At 36.6% G+C, this 21,605-nt stretch overlaps 6 protein-coding genes across 9 annotated transcripts; 2 read left to right on the top strand and 4 right to left on the bottom strand.

Moving 5' to 3' along the window:
* Window positions 1–355: 355 nt before the first annotated feature.
* LOC108600521 (aldo-keto reductase family 1 member A1-A) lies at window positions 356–1,974 on the bottom strand. The gene is made up of 5 exons (XM_017988166.1): window positions 1,720–1,974; window positions 1,487–1,654; window positions 1,258–1,427; window positions 858–1,200; window positions 356–805 (listed from the first exon to the last, which is right to left on the bottom strand). Exons 1-5 carry the CDS (start codon window positions 1,900–1,902, stop codon window positions 431–433), a joined length of 1,239 nt encoding a protein of 412 aa, XP_017843655.1. The 5' UTR covers window positions 1,903–1,974; the 3' UTR covers window positions 356–430.
* Window positions 1,975–2,054: 80 nt separating this feature from the next.
* LOC108600520 (1,5-anhydro-D-fructose reductase-like) lies at window positions 2,055–4,320 on the bottom strand. Its single transcript, XM_017988165.2, has 5 exons — window positions 3,918–4,320; window positions 3,693–3,860; window positions 3,454–3,623; window positions 3,044–3,386; window positions 2,055–2,980 (listed from the first exon to the last, which is right to left on the bottom strand). The coding sequence occupies exons 1-5, from the start codon at window positions 4,095–4,097 to the stop codon at window positions 2,249–2,251; spliced, it is 1,593 nt and encodes a 530-aa protein (XP_017843654.2). The 5' UTR covers window positions 4,098–4,320; the 3' UTR covers window positions 2,055–2,248.
* Window positions 4,321–4,392: 72 nt separating this feature from the next.
* On the bottom strand, window positions 4,393–6,527 carry LOC108600523 (1,5-anhydro-D-fructose reductase). Its single transcript, XM_017988167.2, has 4 exons — window positions 6,379–6,527; window positions 5,275–5,442; window positions 4,706–5,221; window positions 4,393–4,641 (listed from the first exon to the last, which is right to left on the bottom strand). Exons 1-4 carry the CDS (start codon window positions 6,448–6,450, stop codon window positions 4,444–4,446), a joined length of 954 nt encoding a protein of 317 aa, XP_017843656.1. The 5' UTR covers window positions 6,451–6,527; the 3' UTR covers window positions 4,393–4,443.
* A 975-nt stretch (window positions 6,528–7,502) lies between these two features.
* LOC108598494 (eukaryotic translation initiation factor 2 subunit 2) lies at window positions 7,503–8,827 on the top strand. The gene is made up of 3 exons (XM_017985162.2): window positions 7,503–7,611; window positions 7,750–8,155; window positions 8,226–8,827. The coding sequence occupies exons 1-3, from the start codon at window positions 7,597–7,599 to the stop codon at window positions 8,747–8,749; spliced, it is 945 nt and encodes a 314-aa protein (XP_017840651.1). The 5' UTR covers window positions 7,503–7,596; the 3' UTR covers window positions 8,750–8,827.
* A 1,466-nt stretch (window positions 8,828–10,293) lies between these two features.
* On the top strand, window positions 10,294–14,655 carry LOC108600332 (histone acetyltransferase KAT2A). Its single transcript, XM_017987846.2, has 3 exons — window positions 10,294–11,658; window positions 11,726–12,378; window positions 12,445–14,655. The coding sequence occupies exons 1-3, from the start codon at window positions 10,418–10,420 to the stop codon at window positions 12,972–12,974; spliced, it is 2,424 nt and encodes an 807-aa protein (XP_017843335.1). The 5' UTR covers window positions 10,294–10,417; the 3' UTR covers window positions 12,975–14,655.
* LOC108600333 (protein LSM14 homolog B-B) lies at window positions 13,827–18,289 on the bottom strand. Of its 4 annotated transcripts, none has more exons than XM_017987849.2 (7): window positions 17,810–18,289; window positions 16,422–16,865; window positions 15,750–16,264; window positions 15,457–15,666; window positions 15,122–15,351; window positions 14,737–15,056; window positions 13,827–14,677 (listed from the first exon to the last, which is right to left on the bottom strand). In XM_017987849.2, exons 1-7 carry the CDS (start codon window positions 17,928–17,930, stop codon window positions 14,670–14,672), a joined length of 1,848 nt encoding a protein of 615 aa, XP_017843338.1. In that variant the 5' UTR covers window positions 17,931–18,289; the 3' UTR covers window positions 13,827–14,669. The 4 variants fall into 4 exon arrangements, with proteins under 4 accessions (XP_017843338.1, XP_017843340.1, XP_017843337.1 ...); XM_017987851.2 differs by having other exon boundaries at window positions 15,750–16,252; window positions 17,810–18,288; XM_017987848.2 differs by having other exon boundaries at window positions 15,457–15,669; window positions 17,810–18,288.
* Between the last annotated feature and the right edge of the window lie 3,316 nt (window positions 18,290–21,605).

Here is a 21,605-nt window from a genome sequence, read left to right on the forward strand (position 1 = left end):
TTATCTTTGCTCTTCAAAGTCGTGATCGATGAATTCTTAAGAGAGACAACTTGAAGACCTAAATCAAGTAGGGCGTATACAAAAGAGTGTAGTAATCTACTTTCGAGCACATTTGGCACACAGCGGCGCTTGTCGGTCCTAAGTCCGGATAGACAGATAAAAGGACAAGGATGCATCGATTCAGCTCGTGACCATGATCATGAATACATATTCTTGAATCTGGACTTTTGACCTTGGTCACAATTACTTCTAATGAGCAAAATTATATTACTAAATATTGTGAATATTGTATTCATGCACCATTTCCGCTCATGGCGCAACTAATTGTGCTAAAAGCAATAATTTTAAAATTCGATTTCGACACAACAATTTTATTAGATTTTGAGATTGTACAAATAGTTCCACACACCAGTTGGTACCAATGATCTTCTTATTCTTCCTCTTCGCCTTCAGCGACCGGTTCTCCACCTTCAACTGGTTGTGCAGGAGGAGCATCGGGCTCCGTTTCTGGACCCTTCTGCTCAACCTTTTGATCGTCTGTTGGCTGCGCTGACTTCTGTTTTGGCTTTGGAGCCCGCCTCTTAGGCTTTGATTTAGGCTGCGATTCTTCTGGCTCCTCATCGCGCACAAAGGGATAGAAGGGATGATCCTTTACTAGGTCAAATTTTACAATGCGCTCCTTTTGCTTAATACCTTTAAGTGCACGAGTGTCAGTTTCGTTAAGCACAAAATCAAATATATTCAAATTTTGCCTAATGTGAACAGGATTCGCCGCCTTCGGTATGGGTACGACACCATAATCAATCTGTTGTAAGCTCATTAACGGAACTCGTAATTTCTCTAGGGAAGAATCTTACCAAGTAACGAAGAACTATTTGTGCGGCAGTACGTTCGTATTTTTTCATTAATCGCCTCATCCCCTCCGAGAAAAAATAGATAGGCTTATGCTCTTCACGGTCGGGTTGACCCAAAGGTGAGAAGGCTGTTACAATAATACCGTTATAGCGACAGTAATCAACGAGATCCTTCTGCACAAGCCCCGGCCAGATCTCCACTTGATTAACTACCGGCTTGGAAGAGCTGCACTGTATGATTCGCTGCATCTGCTCCATATTAAAATTGGAAACCCCAATGCTTCTTACTAGGCCCAATCTAACGAGATCTTCCATTGCATGCCAAGTGTCGATGTAATCAAGATCGCTTAAGAATATAACGAAACAATAAAATGTGTAATCTTAATCTTTTCTAGATGCATACGTGGTTTGAATGTCGTCATTTGCCATGGGCTCAAGGATCTCATCGCACAAATGCTTGTAAGCCACAGGAAAGTGCATAAGATATAAGTCGATGTAGTCCAATCCGAGAGTTTCTAGTTGTTTTTCACAAATGCGTCTTACATCACGTGGATCATGATGCGTATTCCAAAGCTGATGAATTGAATATTAGATGGGCCTAAGAAGTATTCGCTGTTTCTATTAAAACTTACTTTTGTAGTGAGGAAGATATTTTCTCTTGAGACATTTCCCATTTGTATTTGTGTTCGAATTGCCTCCCCAACCTCTTTTTCGTTCCCGTAACAAAACGCAGTATCAAAGTGACGGTACCCAGTCTCCACAGCACAGTGAACTGCCGTCAAACATTGATAGCCCTCCAGCTGGAATAGAACATATTAATTCAAAATTCAAAATCGTCAGTACATTCTTTGTAAAGTTTATCTGCCTTATAAGTGCCAAACCCCAAAACGGGCATTTCGTAGCCGCTGCTCAGCTTAATCTTTGGAGCCAGAAGTAGAGACTTGGCTGAACAAGGAGGTCTTTGATCGCCGCCAAGTATTAGGGCTACCCTAGAGTTATCTTCTTCCTCTTCATCATCACAGGTAGTGAGACAGCGTGCCGGTATCATAACGAAATGTTTTCAAATAGAACGAGCAGATTATTGATTGTTTTTTTTTTTTAATTTGATGTAGGAATTTGATAGCTTTTTCAAAAGATATTATGATCAGTTCACGAGTACTTACAAAAAATATGTACATACATTTTTGAATTTTTTATTACAAAGCATACGCGCCTTTTAAAAAAAACTATATCACTCACAAAAAACTATATCATATCCGTAAATCTTGTAATTATGCGTTTTTATATTATTCCACATGTATTTATTGGCATCTGTATACCTACTAAGAGACATTTTACCAGGCAGCATATAAAAAGCTATCCTATATTTCACCAACACGGCTCTCCTGACCCATTTATGGCATGCTATATCTTACTCGGCCGGTCAGAGCTTGAGAGCTTTTACGTGGTTGTGTAGGAGATGTGTCCGAATCTTTCTTGAAACTGACAGTTGAAGCATTGCGATTAACGTACTCTACAGGAGGCGGTGCATTTGCAGATTTGGGAGTCGCAACTAGCTTTCCCGGAGACGTTTCTTGATTGGTATTTACCAAAGACTTGGTCGTGGGAGCCGGAGCCGCACCTTGCTTTTTCTGAGACGTTTCTTGATTGGTATTTTCGAATACTATAGACTTAGTCTTGTGAGCCGGAGCCGCAACTTGCTTTTTTTGAGACTTTTCATGATTTGTATCTTCGACTGCCATAAACTTGGTCTTGGGAGCCGGAACCACAGCTTGATTTTTCTGAGACATTTCATGGTTGGTATTTTGATCTGCCATCAACTTGGCGTTTTTGTCTGATTTTTGCTTTGGCTTATGGTCAGGCCTTTGTCTTGTCTTTGCGCCCGCTCTTTGAAACGATTCATCGTGATAAGCATTGATTGGTGTTTCATCAACCTCATCTTCCTTCTCAAAAGGATAGAATGGATGATTGCTAGTTGAATCGTGCGTTACAATTCTACCCCTAGGTTTCAAACTTCTCAGGGCAAGAGTATCTGCATAGTTCAGCTGAAAGTCGAATATGGCTAGATTTTGTCTAATCTGCATAGCATTAGAAGCCTTGATAATCGGAACGACACCGTAGTCAATCTATATATAAATTTTGCTTAATCAATTAATCAGTAAATCATTAAGAAATTGCAAGTGCCTAACCAAGTAACGCAGAACTATTTGTGCAGCAGTGCGTTTGTATTTTTTCTCCAAGCGCTTCATACCCGCCGAGAAGAAATACTTTGGTGTATGTTCAATTCGATTTGGATGCCCTAAAGGTATATAGGCAGTGACAACGATTCCGTTGTACCGACAATAGTCAACCAAGTCCTTTTGCATAAAACCGGGCCAGAGCTCGACTTGATTTACGACCGGTTTTAAAGAGCTGCATTGTATAACGCGCTGCACCTGCTCCATATTAAAGTTACAGACACCAATGCTGCGTACTAAGCCCAACATCACGAGCTCCTCCATGGCATGCCAAGTGTCTATGTAGTCGACATCGCTTTAACAAATGTATGTCTAGTGTTAAAACTATAAAGACGGCCACACATTCACAAAAAAAAACTTACGTTGTTACGATCTTTCCAGCCTTTGTCGGCTTAAGGATTTCATCACACATGAACCTATAGCCCACTGGAGAGTGCATAAGATACAAATCAATATATCCTAATCCGAGCCTGTGTAGCTGAGATTCGCAAATGCGACGCACATTTCGTGGATCATGATGTGTATTCCATAGCTTAGGCAAAAGTTTTGAAAATTGTTAGCATTAAATGTAAATTAGTAATAAATATTTTTCAATTTGTACTTTTGTAGTGATAAAGATGTTTTCCCTTGAGACATTTCCCATTTTAATTTGGGATAAGATCGCCATGCCCACCTCGCTTTCGTTCTCATTGCAAAACGCCGTATCAAAATGTCGGTAGCCTGTCTCTAGCGCACAATGTACTGCCGTCAAGCAGTGATATCCACGCAACTAAAACAGATCGAAATAATTTTACAATCATAATTACATTTCGGATGTTGTGCTCGCCTTATGCGTTCCAAACCCCAGCACGGGCATCTCGTAGCCACTTCCAAGCCTTATCTTTGGCGCCATAAGCACCATTTTGGAGGAACATTGCGGCGGCTGGTCGCATCCAAGTATCACCGCTACCCCTGAGCTGTCCTCTTCAATTTCTTCACAGGTGCTTAGGTGGCGAATTGGCTTCATATCGAAATGGTCTTAAATCAAATTGATTTTTTTTTTTAGGAATTTTTTGACTTTGAAGTTTATTTGATAGCAATTTAGAATTTTTTAAACATTTTATGCTAATCTGCGCTGTTTATTTAATGTAATGTACACCGGTCATAATGATAAACGATTCAAGTTACAGCCATAGTTCACACAACAATTAAATTAAAGGACTCACTTAAAATAGGATTTTTTGGGTTGTAAGCAATTTAGCGAGAAATAATAGTTAAATCAATATACTTCACATTCTAGAGTTCGAAGATCAAATCTATATATTTTTATATTTTATTTTTGGTATCTTATAAATACAAATTGAAAAATTATTTCAAAACTCAATAGCGAAAGGATAATACTTGTGATTTTGACCCTTTATCAAATTCAATGGCACCATTCTTTCACCAGTATTAAAGCTATCTAACACAGATCTTTCAGCTTCAGTGAGTTCAAAATCGAAAATATTAAAGTTTTCAGTTATGCGCCCAATATTAGACGATTTTGGTATAGGCATTACACCTATCTCAACCTGCAAAAAATTTAATTTCAAATGCACTTAATTTTCTCTTATTAAATTCACTGTGGAATCTTACCAAATATCGTAAAACAATTTGAGCGGATGTCTTCTTGTACTTTTGCGCTATTGTCGTCACCTTAGGCGAATATATAAATTCTGGCTTTTCCTCATTAGGTTTGGGCTTACCCAATGGGGTGTAAGCGGTAACAGTAATTCCATAGCTTTTACAGAAAGAAGTCAACGATTTTTGATTAATCGCTGGAGAGCATTCTACTTGGTTAGTCACCGGCGTGATCTCGCAGTTCTTAAGTAGGCGTGCTAGTTGTTCACTGTTAAAGTTAGATACTCCAATGCTGCGTACTAGGCCGAGCTTAACTAACTGTTCCATTGCCTTATACGTATCCAAATAGTCAACGTCTGTCAGCTGCAGCACTCCGTCTTCATTTTTTGGCAACAACGTTTGATCGTCGACAAACTTATAGCCAACCGGCATATGCATTAAATAAAGGTCTATATACTCTAGTCCGAAATTGCTAAGCTGCTTTCGGCATGCAGCCTCCACAAGCTCCGGATCGTGATATATATTCCACAGCTATAAATGCACACTGAGATTATAAGAAACGCCAAATATATGCAACCACTTACCTTAGTTACTAAAAATATATCTTCACGCTTTACCACGCCTTCGGCAATCTTGTCGCGAATAGCTTTTCCCACCTCCACTTCATTTTGGTAGAAAAACGCAGTATCAATATGTCGATAGCCAATATCAATGGCATGCCTTACAGCAATTTCGCCTTCATTATTTTTGGACTAAATAAATATTATATTTAACTTAAATTTGATTTTCAAGTTTTTGCATTACATTTTATATTAAATGCTTCTAATTTGATCGCCATAAGGTATCCATATTGTATATTAAGTTTAGATAGGGGCTTTCCTCAAGTACACAAGCACCTCCTACTTTCGGTAGAATAGACAGTTGTGGAGGATTCAAATGGAAAACAGGTTTAAATCTTCCTTGCAAACAAGAACAATATTGGACACAAGAAGCCCCTACAAGGACACGATCTGGAGCTTACTTTTGTGCCCGAGATGCGCTGCTTTCCAGACTGAACGCAGTGTGGCGAATGATAAATTTAATAGAAATGCAGGCAGAAATGACATGGAACATATCAATCTCCATGGACAGCCAGGCAGCGAGAAATCCTCTAGCCTCGAAACAATAAAGACAGAACTCATTCGGAGCACTCCTTTAGACTTGTCTGTCAAGATCCGAATATGTGCTGCCGGCAAGCTGCGGTGACGGACATAAGAAAACCCATCCAGTAAGCTCTTTCGGAACTCTGAGAGGAGTATGGTCAGCTGTGCAACAGCGAGGATACTGGGCTGCGAGGTCTCAAAGACACTTTGGCAAAGATATAACTTTAAGCGAACATCCGACTTACTACAGTTTAGAAAGAACAAGACAAGGATGCAAGGATAATCTAACCTAACCTAAACATATTAGGCTTAGCACCAACAAATTGTTTGGCTTGTTTACATACAATTAGAGCAGTGTCACAAGCACTTGTTGCGGACTAAATACATGATTGTATTTATGTAAAAGACAAAATTACTCAAAATTACTCATTGTATGTAAATTATTGTGTGTTCCCCAATGTTTTTTATGCAATTACAGTATGTAATTGTGTGTACATATGCATACATATGAATGCATATGTATACATAAACGACCATAACTTTTACCTCGTATGTTCCAAGTCCCAGGACAGGCATTTCATACCCGTTGTTTAACTGTACAGTTGGTGCAAATTTCATTTTTTAAAGTTAATAATTAATGCTCTAAGTTTATTATCGACGTGATTGGAGTCAGTTAGATTCAGTTCAGTCTTTCAGTTATTGGTGAACACACTAATCAGGTATATCGTTCATAAGTTCGTTCGTTTTTGTCAGCATCGATATATTTGCACACAGTTTGAGAATCTGTTCGCGCAGCACGAAATGACGTCACGAGACCAGTGACACTCACAGGGATTTGGCGATCATCTGTGTATTGTTTATGTTTCCTTTTGATTGTACATAGGTGTAAATATAGAAAAATAATAAGGGACATTAACGATAATAATTAATAAAGGAACACATACATTAAATGTAATTTATGCCTGTAATTAAAGAATTATTATGAAAATTTAAAATATTCAAAATAAATGAAAGAATATTCTTATATTATTTTTCATTTTTATTTATTCTTGCTTTAATTTTTTTACTCAGGAAATGTGTTGTAAGTTAGATTGGATTGCGACCTTTTTTTTGCTCATCAAATGAGTTTTGGCGCAAATTTCAGTTAATAGACAAGCAATGATGTTTATTTGACAAACATCGAAAAACATCGATGTCTCCATACATCGATGTTTCTACGCCTCTACAACATACAGCTCTTAAATTTGATTGAGTGTGAAACAAGTGTCAAAAACCATCTTCACTAGCTCGATAGTGGGACAATGAGATTCCACCATCGATATTAAGCCCATCAAAATACATTTAAAATATCGTACCGAAAATCTATAATTAATTGGATATTATAAAATATATATGTATATATTTTGTATGTATATTTTGATGTTTTTGTAAAATGTTTTAGTAAAAAGTGCCTTCCTCAACACTTTGACCACACTGGATACCCAGAATATAATATAATTTCAATTCTTGGTTGCCAATTCAATTCAATTATTCAATTAGATTTTTCTCTCATATTTAAAGTTTAATAAATAAAAACAATTACGATATAATTGTATGTATTTTTTCCACAACAAAAATATCGATATATTGATATTTTGATATATTTCTGACAACCCTAATCGATAGTTTGCCAGCTCTACTGTCAAGAAAGATAAATTTCTGATGCAATTTTCATTGTGAAAAAATAATTTGTATATTTATTTATTTCGGCTAAATCTAACTAAAATGGAAGGTGAAGATGTAAGTTAACAAGAAAATTGTGCTGTCGTGTGTAAGTGTACACACGTCTACACATATGTATATGCATATTGCAATCGGCTCCCGTGTTTGAGGTTATGTGTCTGAATATAAACATATGCTTTTAAATACTCTTTTTAGGGCTTTGATCCAACCTTATTAAAGAAGAAAAAGAAGAAGAAGACTACGTTCGATTTGGATGCAGCTTTAGGGTTCGATGATGGTGGTAAAAAGGAGGATTCCAAAGATGAAGGAGCAACCGATGTTGCTATGGCCGAAGTGGATGACAACCTCGATTTAGAGAGTTTTGGCAAAAAAAAGAAGAAAAAGAAGAAGCCTTTTAATTTAGATGAATTGGAAGGTGCTTTGCCCGATGGAGCTGACGATGTGACTGGCACAGCCACTACTGAGGAACCAGGCGAGGAAGAAATTAATTTAGACATGGACTTTTCAATGGCTAAAAAGAAAAAGAAGACAAAGAAGAAGGATTTGGACGAGCTGTTTGCTGACAAAGCTGAGGATGACAAAAGCGAAGACAAAGAAAATTGTAAGTAATGCCCTCCCTTGTTAAGAAGATGTGTATATTTATTTTGGATTTTTTTTTTGTATTTTTGTAGTCGAAGATAACAGCTCAACCTGGGCAGGCTCAGACCGTGACTATACTTACGACGAGTTGCTGAAACGCGTTTTCGAAATAATTTTGGATAAAAACCCAGATATGGCCGCAGGTCGCAAGCCTAAATTTGTTATGCGACCTCCACAGGTGTTGCGAGTGGGTACCAAGAAGACATCATTCGCAAATTTTATGGATATCGCAAAGACTTTGCATCGCTTACCAAAGCACCTTTTAGATTTTCTATTGGCCGAGCTTGGTACAAGCGGTTCTATGGACGGCAACCAACAGCTCATTATAAAGGGTCGATTCCAGCCAAAGCAGATCGAAAATGTGCTGCGTCGCTATATAAAGGAGTATGTCACATGTCACACCTGTAGATCGCCTGAGACAATATTACAAAAGGATACACGTTTATTCTTTTTACAATGCGAATCTTGTGGTTCTCGATGCTCTGTAGCTAGTATCAAGTCTGGCTTCCAAGCTGTCACTGGCAAACGTGCTGCTATCCGAGCAAAAACAACGTAAATTCCGAATATGTAAGATTTGATATTTTATTGAGTAAAATTTCATTGATTGGTAAACAAATATTTTAATGCGACACTATAGATTCTTTTTGTTTTTTGTACCAGTTTATTAAATTTGTAGCGAAAGCAATTTCAAGACTTCGTGATTTACAATTGTCTACACTAAATGAAATTGCATGCAGACTTAGTTTCCCCTTGAACATGTGTGGGCTACCCAAAAGAAGTACATTACTTCCAGTAGGTATCAGAGCTCCCTTTGTGCTCTCCATAGTTCTGCCAAGAAGCCGCAATATGCTTTCAGATACAGAATTGCACCCTCGATTGCACAATAGTTCTTCTTCACTATACATGGCTCCAACAGTTCGCATTTCTTTTGGCTTTGAAAAAATAGAGACTTCGATGTTTCCGGTACCATCGTCTATCAGATACTTATGCACATTATTGGTTTTGTTCAATTGAGCTGATATGAACCCATATATAATACAGCTTCTAAATCGTAGAGGGAAAGGACTTCTTAGCATACTAACTTTATCGTTTTGTGCAATTGTTAATAGCAGATCGGTAATAAGTAATGGTATCTCATGGTGTATATTATCATCATTCTCGTTGTCAGAATACGTAGCTTGTGGCTTGTTGTTTAATTTTCTGACAACATAGTAATCTAGATGGCTTTCAAAATCACATGGGTTTTCCATAGCATCAGAGCAGCATTCCTTTTGAAAGACACATAAGCATTCGCACGATGTTAGAAAATTTAATTTTCGGGTAAAATGAATAAATGGAATGTAATACAAAATTAGAATTTTTGCTTATCAGTTTGCAATGTAGTTGTATGCGTCACTGATGCTAATTTGGACTTTTTCCGGATAGACTGGCCTTTTTTTAACTGTTTCAGCCGGGAAAAATGTCAAACAGCCTTTAACAAAATATCTGGCTTTTTTAGATTTTATTTACCAGAGTTTCACATTGCCAATTTTCAAACATTTGGTGACGGTAATTAACAAAAATATTTGCATAACAAAAATTATACTCCAAAATTTTGGACCGAAGCAAAAAATTATCGAGACTTCCGCTCCTATTCTTCTTTCCTTGCCGTGGCACCACTGGTATACATATGTTCATACGTACAACAAACGATAGTTTTTTCACGAGCCCATCTGCATTAAATCCGCAATTCAGAGTAGAGTTGTTCATCGTAGTTCAATTGAAGGATTAAGTTCAGCTCGTGCAAGTACACTGTCAATCAACTAATGATTAGAATTGACTTCGTAATTCAATTATTTACGGTATTGTTAAAAATTAATATGAATGTAAACTCATTATGCTTTATTCATTAATCATAAATCAATAATGAAATCTATTGTATTTTCAAGATCATAAATGGTTTATCTGGTCGAACGAGACTCGTTTTACATTTGTTAAACTTTCAGATATATTAGGGCTAAACATATACATATATCTACGGAACTCAGCAAATCATAAAATAGATTATGCGAAGAGAAAGAAAAATTCTTTAACTGACTTACATATGTATGTATATTACAGCCCTGGAACCGTTCCCCACTTGAAGCGAAATTCGCCAGCCCTGGTCAGCATTTTCACAGATTGTGAAATTGTGTATTAAATAAATATACATACATAGATAATACGAATAATCAATACGATAAAGATGTCTGGTGGTCCAGCGATTACACTGAAAAGTCAACCGATCGGAAGCAATTCTGGAAATGCTGCTGCTGCCCAACAGCAGCAATCTGCAAATGACGCTGCATCGGGATCTTCATCTCAAGCTGCATCAGGAGCGGCGGGTTCGACTGGGACACCAGCTCAGGAGGGCACTCGGCAAAATAGTTTACAACGCATTCAGCAACGGAAGCAAAAGGTATTCAACTTGCCCGAGGCTCAAAAGCTGGCCAAACTGTCTATGTATTCTGCATGTCAATTCGAAGGATGTCGCTGCACTGGCTGGAAAACACCACAGGAAAATCGGCACAGAGATGTCGAGTCCTCCTACTGTCCTGAATTTACTGAGGAGTGCCGAAACGCAAGCTGTTGTCATCCACTTCGGTCTCACATCGCTCATTTGACAGAAATTTCCAGAGCGAGTATGGACGACCTTTTGGGAGCTATTATAGATATGGAAAACCTATTCATGTCAATGCAACGTGTTGAAGATGAGGACACTAAAAAAGTTTATTTGTACCTCTTTCGACTGCTTCGGCAATGCGTGCTTACTAGACAGCAAGCTGTGATTCGTGGGCCATTAGGAGATCCACCATTTGAATCACCGTGCATAACTAAAGCCGTTTCATCTTTAGTTTTCTATAAGTACAGTCACTTAAACCAAACCGAACTGCAAACAATGACAGAAGTGGCAAAGACATTTCTGAATTTTTTAAACCACTATAACTTCGAGTCGCCCTCTGCTCGTCGAGCCGACTCAACGCAGACACATGAGGATGCATCGACTTATAAAATCAATTATACCCGCTGGCTGGTATTTTGCCACGTACCAGCATTTTGCAACTCTTTGCGTCAGTTCGAAACATCCCTAGTATTTGGGCGAACACTTTTAAGAACGGTTTTCCAGTCTATGTCACAACAACTAAAAAAGAAATGTGTTTCGGAGCGAGATCGCTTCCCCGAAGACAAGAGATCTATTATAACACAAATGCCAAAATTTTTGGAGGCATTAAGAGGCGAATTGCTGAAAGACGATTCCCCTATATGGGACCCAAATTACAGGCCGCCAAACTCATTTGTTATGCAACAAAGAAAGCGTCACCAAGAGGTTAACTCAATGGCCGCTGGTGCCAGCTCTTCCAATATTGTGAGTGGTGTCAAACGCTCTATTGCTGGGGAGCCACAACACAAGAGGCCTAAAAAAGATACTGTAGATCGAGTCAGTAGGTGAGTTAAGACATGAAATTTTTAGGCTGACAATCAGCTGTGATTTATTTAAAAATTTTGGTTGTAGTGAAAATTCGGACGATCTCCCAACTGAAGTTGTTTTACGCGCAATGAATGCCGTTATGGAATCGAAAACCACAAACAAAGCTGAGATCTTGTTCCCGGTAAATGTGTCACGCGATGAGAATGTGAAAGCCGAAGAACAAAAGCGTGCAATCGAATTTCATGTTGTCGGAAATTCACTTACAAAGCCTGTTGACAAACAAACCATCCTTTGGCTGCTTGGATTGCAGCTTGTGTTTGCCCATCAATTACCGGAGATGCCACGTGAATACATAAGTCAGCTGGTTTTTGATACTAAGCACAAAACGTTAGCACTTATCAAAGAAAATCAGCCAATCGGCGGAATATGCTTCCGACCGTTTCCATCGCAGGGTTTCACAGAAATCGTCTTCTGTGCAGTTACAATGGCCGAACAAGTGAAGGGATACGGAACCCATCTGATGAATCACTTGAAGGATTATAGCATTCAGCGCGGCATTAAGCATCTACTAACTTTTGCCGATTGTGACGCCATTGGGTATTTTAAGAAACAAGGCTTTTCTAAGGATATAAAACTAGCACGCCCTGTTTACGCAGGGTACATTAAGGAATATGACAGTGCTACCCTAATGCATTGTGAACTTCACCCAAGCATTGTCAATACACAATTTATTGCGGGTAGGTTGGAAAAACTTAATCATGCTAAATATTCTTTTATTTTTATCCTCAAATTTGTACGTTTAGTAATACGAAATCAAAGCGAAATTCTGAAGGAGCTTATTGCACAACGTCATAATGAGGTACAAAAGGTAAGAGCTGGCTTAACATGTTTTAAGGAAGGTCTGCCATCAATCCCAGTAGAATCAATACCTGGATTAAGAGAAATAGGATGGAAACCACAAATGCGTCCAGCACGGGCTTCTCGTCCATTGGAAGAATCCTCGGACCCAGAAAAATTAGCCACCTCATTTGCATCCGTCCTGCAATCCGTGCGTCAACATACAACTGCTTGGCCATTTTTACGGCCGGTCACTGCAGCCGAGGTGCCCGATTACTATGACCACATTAAATACCCAATGGATCTGAAAACAATGGGAGAACGTTTGAAAAGGGGTTATTACCAGAACCGACGTTTGTTTATGGCAGATATGGCTCGCATTTTTTCCAATTGCAGATTTTATAATTCCCCAGATACTGAATACTATCGCTGTGCCAATTCACTTGAGCGTTATTTTCAAACCAAAATGCGTGAACTCGGATTGTGGGACAAATAATGCGTCAATCCATCATTTTCATATCTCAATTTTTCCAAATCGACTCTCTCTTTTAGAAAAAAAGCAAGGAAAAAATAAAGATTGGTATTAATATGTTTTAAATTAAAAGCTTAAGCTTAAAGTCACTAAGAATAACCTCTTTATCATTATTTATTGTACATACAAGTAGCATTATTATGGTATATTCCTGGCTTATGAATTAAAATATATACGTATAACTAAAAAGATTTTAATCATTTTATACATTCCGATGGTTATGAGTTGGTCATTTAATTGTGTTCGCTCAGCTGAGAGTAAGTTTTCAATCTATGAATGGTCCTAGTGCGAATCGTAAATAAAATCAATGGAATTCGTACCAAAAATGTGTAAGTTGAGTTTTGCCAATGGTATGATGATAAATATATATTTATTCGAACACAAATATTAATATTTGATAAACAGTTTTTTAGATACACATATTTATTACAATTTTTATACATTCCTTTGTGCTCAACATAAATATAACGTTTCCCCAGCATGTTAGATTATTTATCGCAATTTAAAATGTAATTTTACAACTTTTTTGATTTGAATTTAAAACACGGCTTATTCATACTAAACATTTACAAAATACAATTTTTTGATATACATTAGTAGGAGTATTCTAATTTTTCCAAATACAATTTCTGTTCCAGTCCCAAGAAGTACAATTCAAAGTAAAAATTTAAAGAGTTCCAATTGTAGACAAACTGCAAGTCTTAAACTAAAATTGTAGTGTTTCATGCGCAAAATAAAATAAAACCCTTAAGCTAGCTCACATAGGTACATAAAAATCAAACTGACACTGAAATATGTCGAAGAAATTACCAAGTGTTAAAGTTCAAAGTCTGGGTAGATTTATTTGTTGTCCACATTGCTGTTAATGGTTGAATTATACAATGTTTGTGTTTAATGCATGCATGTACGATTATGAACGTGTTTCTGTTAATTGAAATATAAGTATTAGTGTGGGTATGTTGATTTACATTTTCATGTTTAAAATGTTCTTAAAAAATGTTTAAATGCTAGTAACGTTTTGAATTTATTGTTTTATAATATGTATGCCCACAATTATTATAAGTAGTTCTAAACAATCTTGTAATTTTAAAATATAAACATGTGAATTTCGTTTTCAGTTTTCTGTTTGGAATTCCATGGATTTAAATATTTTCTTGTAATAATTTCATATTTTGCGACTCCTAGAGCTTCTTTTCCTTAACTTTTCATAGGCTTATGTATATTATTTTCTTCAATTTATTACTAAATATATATATGTATAGGTGTGTATTTTCTCTCATATCGAGTGCTGCGTCGCCAAGAACCTTTTGCAAGCCATTTACACAAAACCTAACATATGACTGCTACAGGGGACGCTTTCAATTATTTGCAAAGCGAAGCAACACGGTGGGCGGCCTGAGTGCGTGCACAGGACGTCATGAGCGGTACACCACTAAGTTAAATTATACAATTGTTTTTGCTTGTTTGATGCTGTTAAATCCATATCTAGATTATCTCAATGATGAGAGCTTGTTTTTCGTCGATCGGTCGTTTGGTCGCGCGATGGTCTCTTGATTGGGGTATTTTTCGGGTAACGGTAACTAGCTTTACTCTGAGTAGGACATTTTTTTTTTTGAATTCATAGAGTTTTGCACTGACAAATTCATTTATGCGTCGACCTTATTGAGCTGCAAATTAGAATAAGAGAAAATAAAACAAAAACCCAATTAGAATATAAAGTACATACAAACTGCCGCTACATGTTGCGACTGTTCTGCGATCGTGGACGTAGCAACCTTCGTTGTTGTGGTATTGGGGGCCGAAGTATCTGCGTTGTTGGCAGCTTTTAATGCTGCGGCAGAGTTACCATTGCTTAAATTGTTTTGGCCCCGGATGTTGCCATTGTTGCGATTGTTGCTACGGTTCCGATAGTTGCCAGCACCTCCCATACGATAGTTGTTACGATTATATCCAGGAGCGCCGCTATAGCCAGTATTCATTCCACCATTTCCTGCGCCTCCGCTCATTGCGTTTCCATTATTGTAATAATGATTGCGCCCTCTATAGCTGTATAAATTTTGTTTGTTATTGTATATATATATATTTCCAAGTGGTTAAATGCAGATATTCACCTGCCACGTCTTGTGGACGAAACTCCAAAAGTTTCAGTGTTCAATTTCCGCTCCTGACGCCAGTCGTTCTTCTTATTTTTGCTACGATCCTGAGCAGCTTCGCAGGAGATGTTGTCAAAGAATGACTTGGTCTTATCGTAGCCAACATGAACGTCCTCGTCTTCGGGCTCGTGCTCTCCAGCACCAGTTTCGTTTCCAGAGTCATCCTTTTTGTCGGTTTCGCCATTTAACTGTACCACAAAAAGATTATTGAACTATTAGTACATATAAAATATCTTTTTATGCAGTTATACATTTTTGTTTAAATGGTAATTACAACATTGGGTTAACCATACCTGTTCAGTGGTGACAGAGCTTGTTGTTGTTGTCGCTGTCACTGGATCGACTGTAGTTTTATTGTTGGGTTCATCACCGACCTTAAGTTTTGCTAGTTGTGAACGCAGTTCCTCGAATTTATTATTAGCTTGCTCAAAGTCAAAGTCGCCTTCGAATTTGATTTTATTACGAGGTTTGTTTTGATTAGCCGATTGTGGACGATACATTTGCTGCTATATAGAAAATAATGGTTTGATTTTTATGTGAGTTTATAACGAATATTTCTGCGTTATTATTGCCATTGAATATGTACCTGGTTTGAACGCATTGGACCCCGAGCTCCTCCCATTCCACGGTTACCGCGCATAATCATATTGTTGGCATTTTGGGGACCTCCACGATGCATATTCCAAGCTCCTCCGTTCCCTGCGCCACCACGCTGTTGCATGTTGCCTCCTCCAACAGCACCGCGATTGCGTTGATTGTTGTTGTTATACGTGTTGTAATTAATATTATCCAGTTGTCGTCCAGAGTCACGACGATCACGCTGCTGGTGCTGAGCGTGGGGCTGATTATAAAAATCGTTATTATGATTGTTTCGATTTTGATGTGACATGTTATTAGATCCAGATCGATGCTGTTGCTGCTGATGGTTTTGGCGCTTATGACCGGCATCGCGCGCATTTCCACCACCCATAGTCTGTGATGAGTTTTGCTGTTGATGCTGCTGCTGGGAGTGCTGCTGGTTTAGCTCGGCCGTTGGACTTATTATAAGGCTAATAGGCGTTGTTGAACGTGAAGCGCTCGCAAGCATATCTAAAACGGAAACTACACATACATAAACGAGCACGTACACAGAAACATTTGTATGTAATTAATAATTAATAGTAATAATAATAATAATTAATGTTAATAAATGGGTTGCACCAAAATATAAAAAATAAACATTTTAACACTTATATCTAGTTTATGTTATTAAACTTACTTGGTTGTTTCTGCTGTTGAGGCTTCTGTTGCTGTTGGTTGCCACCAATATGCATAAACGAACCTACAGAGCCTGGTGCTCCGGATCCAGGCGCCAATGAGCCTGTGCCTAATGATGGAGCACCCAAGGCCCCAAATGGATTTCCATTTCCAAAACCGCTAACTGGTGCACCCGTGGCACCGCCACTACCGCCTCCCATCGATGGGGGTGCCTGTTGCGGCTGCTGTTGTGATGCGTTCATGGGAAAATGTTGTGGCATCACTTGGGGACCGTTCTGAAGATGGGCCTGCATAATGGCTGGATCATTGTGATGCGGCAGCGTATGGTTATTAACAACTCGAATGTCCTTAATGTCCGAGCCACGAAAGAGAATGTAGTCGTATATTTGGGACTGAGGTGCAATTTGGAACTGAGTGTCACGATCCTCGGTACCAAAAGAGCGCACTAAATGAGAAAGAAATTAAATACGTCGTTTAATACTAAAAACATTAAAATGTTCAGCAAATAAAACAACTGGTACAAAAGGTTACAAGTATATAAATATATATATATGTATATATTAAATAGGACACAATCATTTTTGTATCTATATTTTTTATTTTCCTATGGTTTTGGTATTTTAACACGTGCTTTTAAGCGGATTTGTTAAAATTTTACCGTTGTTCTTAAGCTTACAGTAATTGCTGCAAGAAATGTAATGCATTCCGTTATTCTGACCTGGCGCCAAAATTATGTTTGGTTAACCTCTATATGCAAAAATAGGTTCATATGCACATGTCATATATATATAGAGTATATATTTATATATGTGCATGCCATACAGTTACTTGAATATGGTCATTATTTTGCATATGTATGTATAAAAATTAAATAATACATTTGTACATATGTTTAAAATTGGGCGCCTTTATATTATTGCAGAAGCAACACTGTACAAATTCGAAGCTCTATCTGTGCCGACCAGCATCTGAGCTTTAGCTTTGACAACATGACAAACAAAAATCATGAGAGAGGGAAAAAGAGAATGAGAGGATTGCGAGAGCGAGTCATATACATACGCGCATATGTATGTGTGTATGCATGTGTGTATAAAATACAGCCGAATGGCGGTCTGCTCTTTCTTCGAAGAGCTGTAAATTGCTGTAAAATCTAACTGAAACAAAAAAAATTAGCAAGAAACCATTTTCTTTTTTGCACCCGCTCATTTCTTTACCGTTTTACTTGTACAGCTTATTACACCATGTATATGCAAATATACATATGTACTTACAAATGTACGTTAAAAGAATAAAGGGAAAATAAATTAATGTAAAATGGTTGAAAACAACTGATACCCAAACATATTAGGGTACATAAGCATATGTACATATTTTCAAGGCATTACTTACCACTCGACAGCGCAATTGTACACTCCTGCGGGTCCACCGTATACAAGCGGCCTTCATATCGAATGTCTGCTTTCGAAATCAGGCTAATCTTGGAGCCCAACTCCGGTAATCCGCCACTCATGATTAAATCTTTTATATCACTTATGTATGTATATTAAGTATATCTCTTGATTGGTAAATGTGAACATTCAAATTTTTTTAAGAATTGAAATGTTTGCTATCGTCGACGAGTAGAAATAATCAACTAAAGCAAACAACTATAGCGAGCGCGACGTTGTCGAGCGAGAGAGCTGCCTTCTGCCAGATTGCTGTTGGCAAGCACGTAATTACTTTCCGGCTACAAGGCGAGTTCTCAACTTTTAACAGACCGATTACAATAAGCCTTTACTCGAAAAATATATATTTTTAACAATTGAATTAATTGGGATTACTATTTAATTTCTTTTTTTGGCAACCCGTAATGCGGAAAAAATTTTCACCTTCCTTCTGCGAAAACCTACCGTCGAAAGTGAACGAGTATTCATTCGTTGGTTTAAACAGGGCTGTACCGTTTCGTTAAGAATAGAGTTGCTGAAAAAAAAGGCCAGATCAGCATACAATACGTCAAACATTTTCTAGTTCAATTGAAATAAGCATTTTGACTGAAATTATGTTGTTTTTTATTTTTATTAATAGATACTTACTTAGTGATAAAATATTATAATATATAAAATTATATTAAAACAACATTTACTGTTATTTAATTAAGAATAAAGTCCAGATCAGCATACAAAAAGTTTTTAAGCATCGTCTAATGAAGAAAAAATAAGTAGATTTAATTAATCACTGCTTCAAAAAAAAACGAGCTCAATGCTTATTTTATTTAAATTAGTGAAATAACCTATTTTAAACTTGGTGGCAACTTTTGATGTGTTTCTCTTAAGTTTATTCTGTGTACTGTGGGGCTTTTCGTAGTACTTTCGTTTTTTTCTTTTGTTTTTTGTATTATTATTTTAATAATTAATAACAGCATACATATATCGAAACATAAATACTTCTAAACTGCACATAGATTTCTTAAAAATAACAACTGTTAGTCCAGAACTTAAAACTAAAAGGAAAACATAAAAGTAAAATGAAAATATACATACACATATCAGTAAATGTGTATAAAGGCTCAAAATATAAAATTTAATTTATGCATGGAGTAATATTTAAATTAAGGTTGTGCTTAAATATTTTTCAAATTGGTAAAATTCACATATTTGGTGTCGAGCTCAAATCCGTATATTTGAAACACTAATAAATTTCACATGTCCTTATAACTTTTAAAAGCAACATTGCGGCAAGGGTCTGATAAAAAAAAAACGAAATGTTTATCTTGCATAAATGGCCAAAAGTCGATAAAACAAAAACTAATTTCAACAGAAAAATTACTGCGCCCATAAATCTTAAGATTTTAAACTTGGACAAAGCGCCTTTGAACTTTGACAGCAATTTTTATAGAGATTTTGTTTAATTCAAAATAATTAATTAACCGATTTATAATATTGAAATCTTTGCTCACATGAGCAATGAAAATGAGCTCACATAAGAATGCAAATGATTACATACTGTTTGCGCTCTAAGACATTATTTATTTAATTCCAAACTTATTTTATCATTATTAGTGTATCATTATTATTGGTGGATAAAACATATGAGTCCATCACACCATCTACCGGCAGGTAGAACTGAGAAACAAAACCAAAACTTATTAAAACTAACATAGAAATAGTTTATCTTTTTCTATGTTCAAAAGAACACTTGCGTCTGACAAAAAGCTCATTGCTACATGATGCACTGCTTTGTTTCTCATATATGAAAATATAATAAAAAATTCAGATAAATTTAGTTAAATATGCTAAAATATATCGCTGAGGCCTGTAACAGAATAAATATTAAAAATTATGTATTTAATCTAATTATAAGTATATATGTTCTGCCTTCTTTTATTTATGTATATATATTATATGTCAGGTATCTCTTAAAAATTTCGTTCAGAATTTATAAGACATGTGATCAAAATTTATAAGACATGTGTATGAAATTTATAAGACATGTGTATGAAATTTATAAGACATTATTTTTTTTTTCTAAAAAAGGCTAATATGTCTAATTATTTTTTCTTTCTAAAAGCTCTTATTTTGGCCATATGACAAAAAATGGACCTGTGCATTTCTGACTTCTACCTGCCGGTAGATAGTGTTTTTGCTGTGCGATTGAATAGTGGTTTTAAAATCCGGTGCAGTGAATTAATAAAAACATTCTAGAGGATTGATTCCAAATTTATTTCTAGGCTGTTGTTTTCATATTTTTTTTGTTCTAATTTTATTTTCCAGCTGAAGGGATTTTTAAGTTGGACCTCAGCTGTTGCAGGTCTATCATAAACTAAAAGTACTTTTATTTTTAATTAACATTTTCCCCTTTTTTATACTTTTTAAAAATTTATTGCATCCTGATTAAAAACGGTTCAGAAAGACATCGGAACTTCTTTTAACTCAATTACTTATTTTTTGTCTTCACTAGTCAAACCATATTTATTGATTTAGCATTCTTTTGTGGCAATTACATAATTTTTTATCAACTTTTGCGTAGGAGATTCTTGCAGCACTGGTGTCAGCAGCGACGTTTGTACGACGCGTAAGAAAGCGCAAACCGCTGTCTTTATTAAAAATTGAAATGTGAATAAATTCTACCATAAGTATTTATTTGAATAGAAATCTGAGGCATCGGTCAAGATCATCATCACCAGGCGTTTTTGTCATTTATTTCAGATTTTTCTAAGGAAAATACATCCTACAGATTTCTCTACTCGTTCAATAACTTAATTTATCTTAATTTTGTACATTTGAAAATAGTTAAGGCTCCTGTACCATATATCACAACCCAATAGATAAACGTCCGGTCATGTTCAGAAGATCCTGAACGATTCCGGCGAAAATTAAAATATATAAAAAAAAAAGATTTTTCCAATCAATATTGTAGGCGTGAATCGATTTGCCGAGGGGGGAGAAAAAAATTACATAAATAAAAGCGAAGCCCGGTTTGGTCCAGGTATAGTATGCTCTTATAATCTCTAAGTTCTCTGGCTATATCGACTTAACTTTGACCTTGCATGCAATAATAACGCCTTTGGTTAAGTTTTTTCATTTGTTTTAATGTTTAACAATTATATAGAATATTCATAATACTTAAAAAGGTTCGTAAAAGCAATTTTAATTGAGAGAGCTTTCCCAGATTTTGCGGCGGAAATTCAAAGCACTTTATATTTAGGTATCAGAGAACGGCATGAGTGTACGCACCCCTAAAATCGCCAAATGTTACTAATACCTGGTGCTATACCATATCACACACAAACAAGACAGCCGAGATTTGCGGCTTCTTGGTGCAAACCGCAAAAAACATATTAAATTCAAAGCCTTTAACAAGCTTTCTGCTTGGGCTATAGAAAAATCAAAACAAAACCAGGCTCGAAAAATGAATGTGAAGAAACACAAAAAAAGCCTCATATCATTTATTTTTATTCTCTCGCCTAATTGCCGCAGTACGTATTTCGCTACCATGCTGTTGCGTCGGCGCAGAGAGAATGGCAAGTCAAACAAGACAGACGACGACACAAGACGAATTATTTAATCTCCGAGCCTCTATGCTATATGCCTGCCGATCGCATTTTGCATGTGCGCACATTTTCTTTTGCCTTTATATTTTGGATTTTGTGGTGAAAGTGTACAGCGATCACCCGTGTGTTCTCTTTTTTAAAAACTAAACTAAACTA

The sequence above is a fragment of the Drosophila busckii genome, unplaced genomic scaffold (genome assembly GCF_011750605.1).
Source record: "Drosophila busckii strain San Diego stock center, stock number 13000-0081.31 unplaced genomic scaffold, ASM1175060v1 chrUn_07, whole genome shotgun sequence".
In the NCBI taxonomy this organism is placed as follows: Eukaryota; Metazoa; Arthropoda; class Insecta; order Diptera; family Drosophilidae; genus Drosophila; species Drosophila busckii.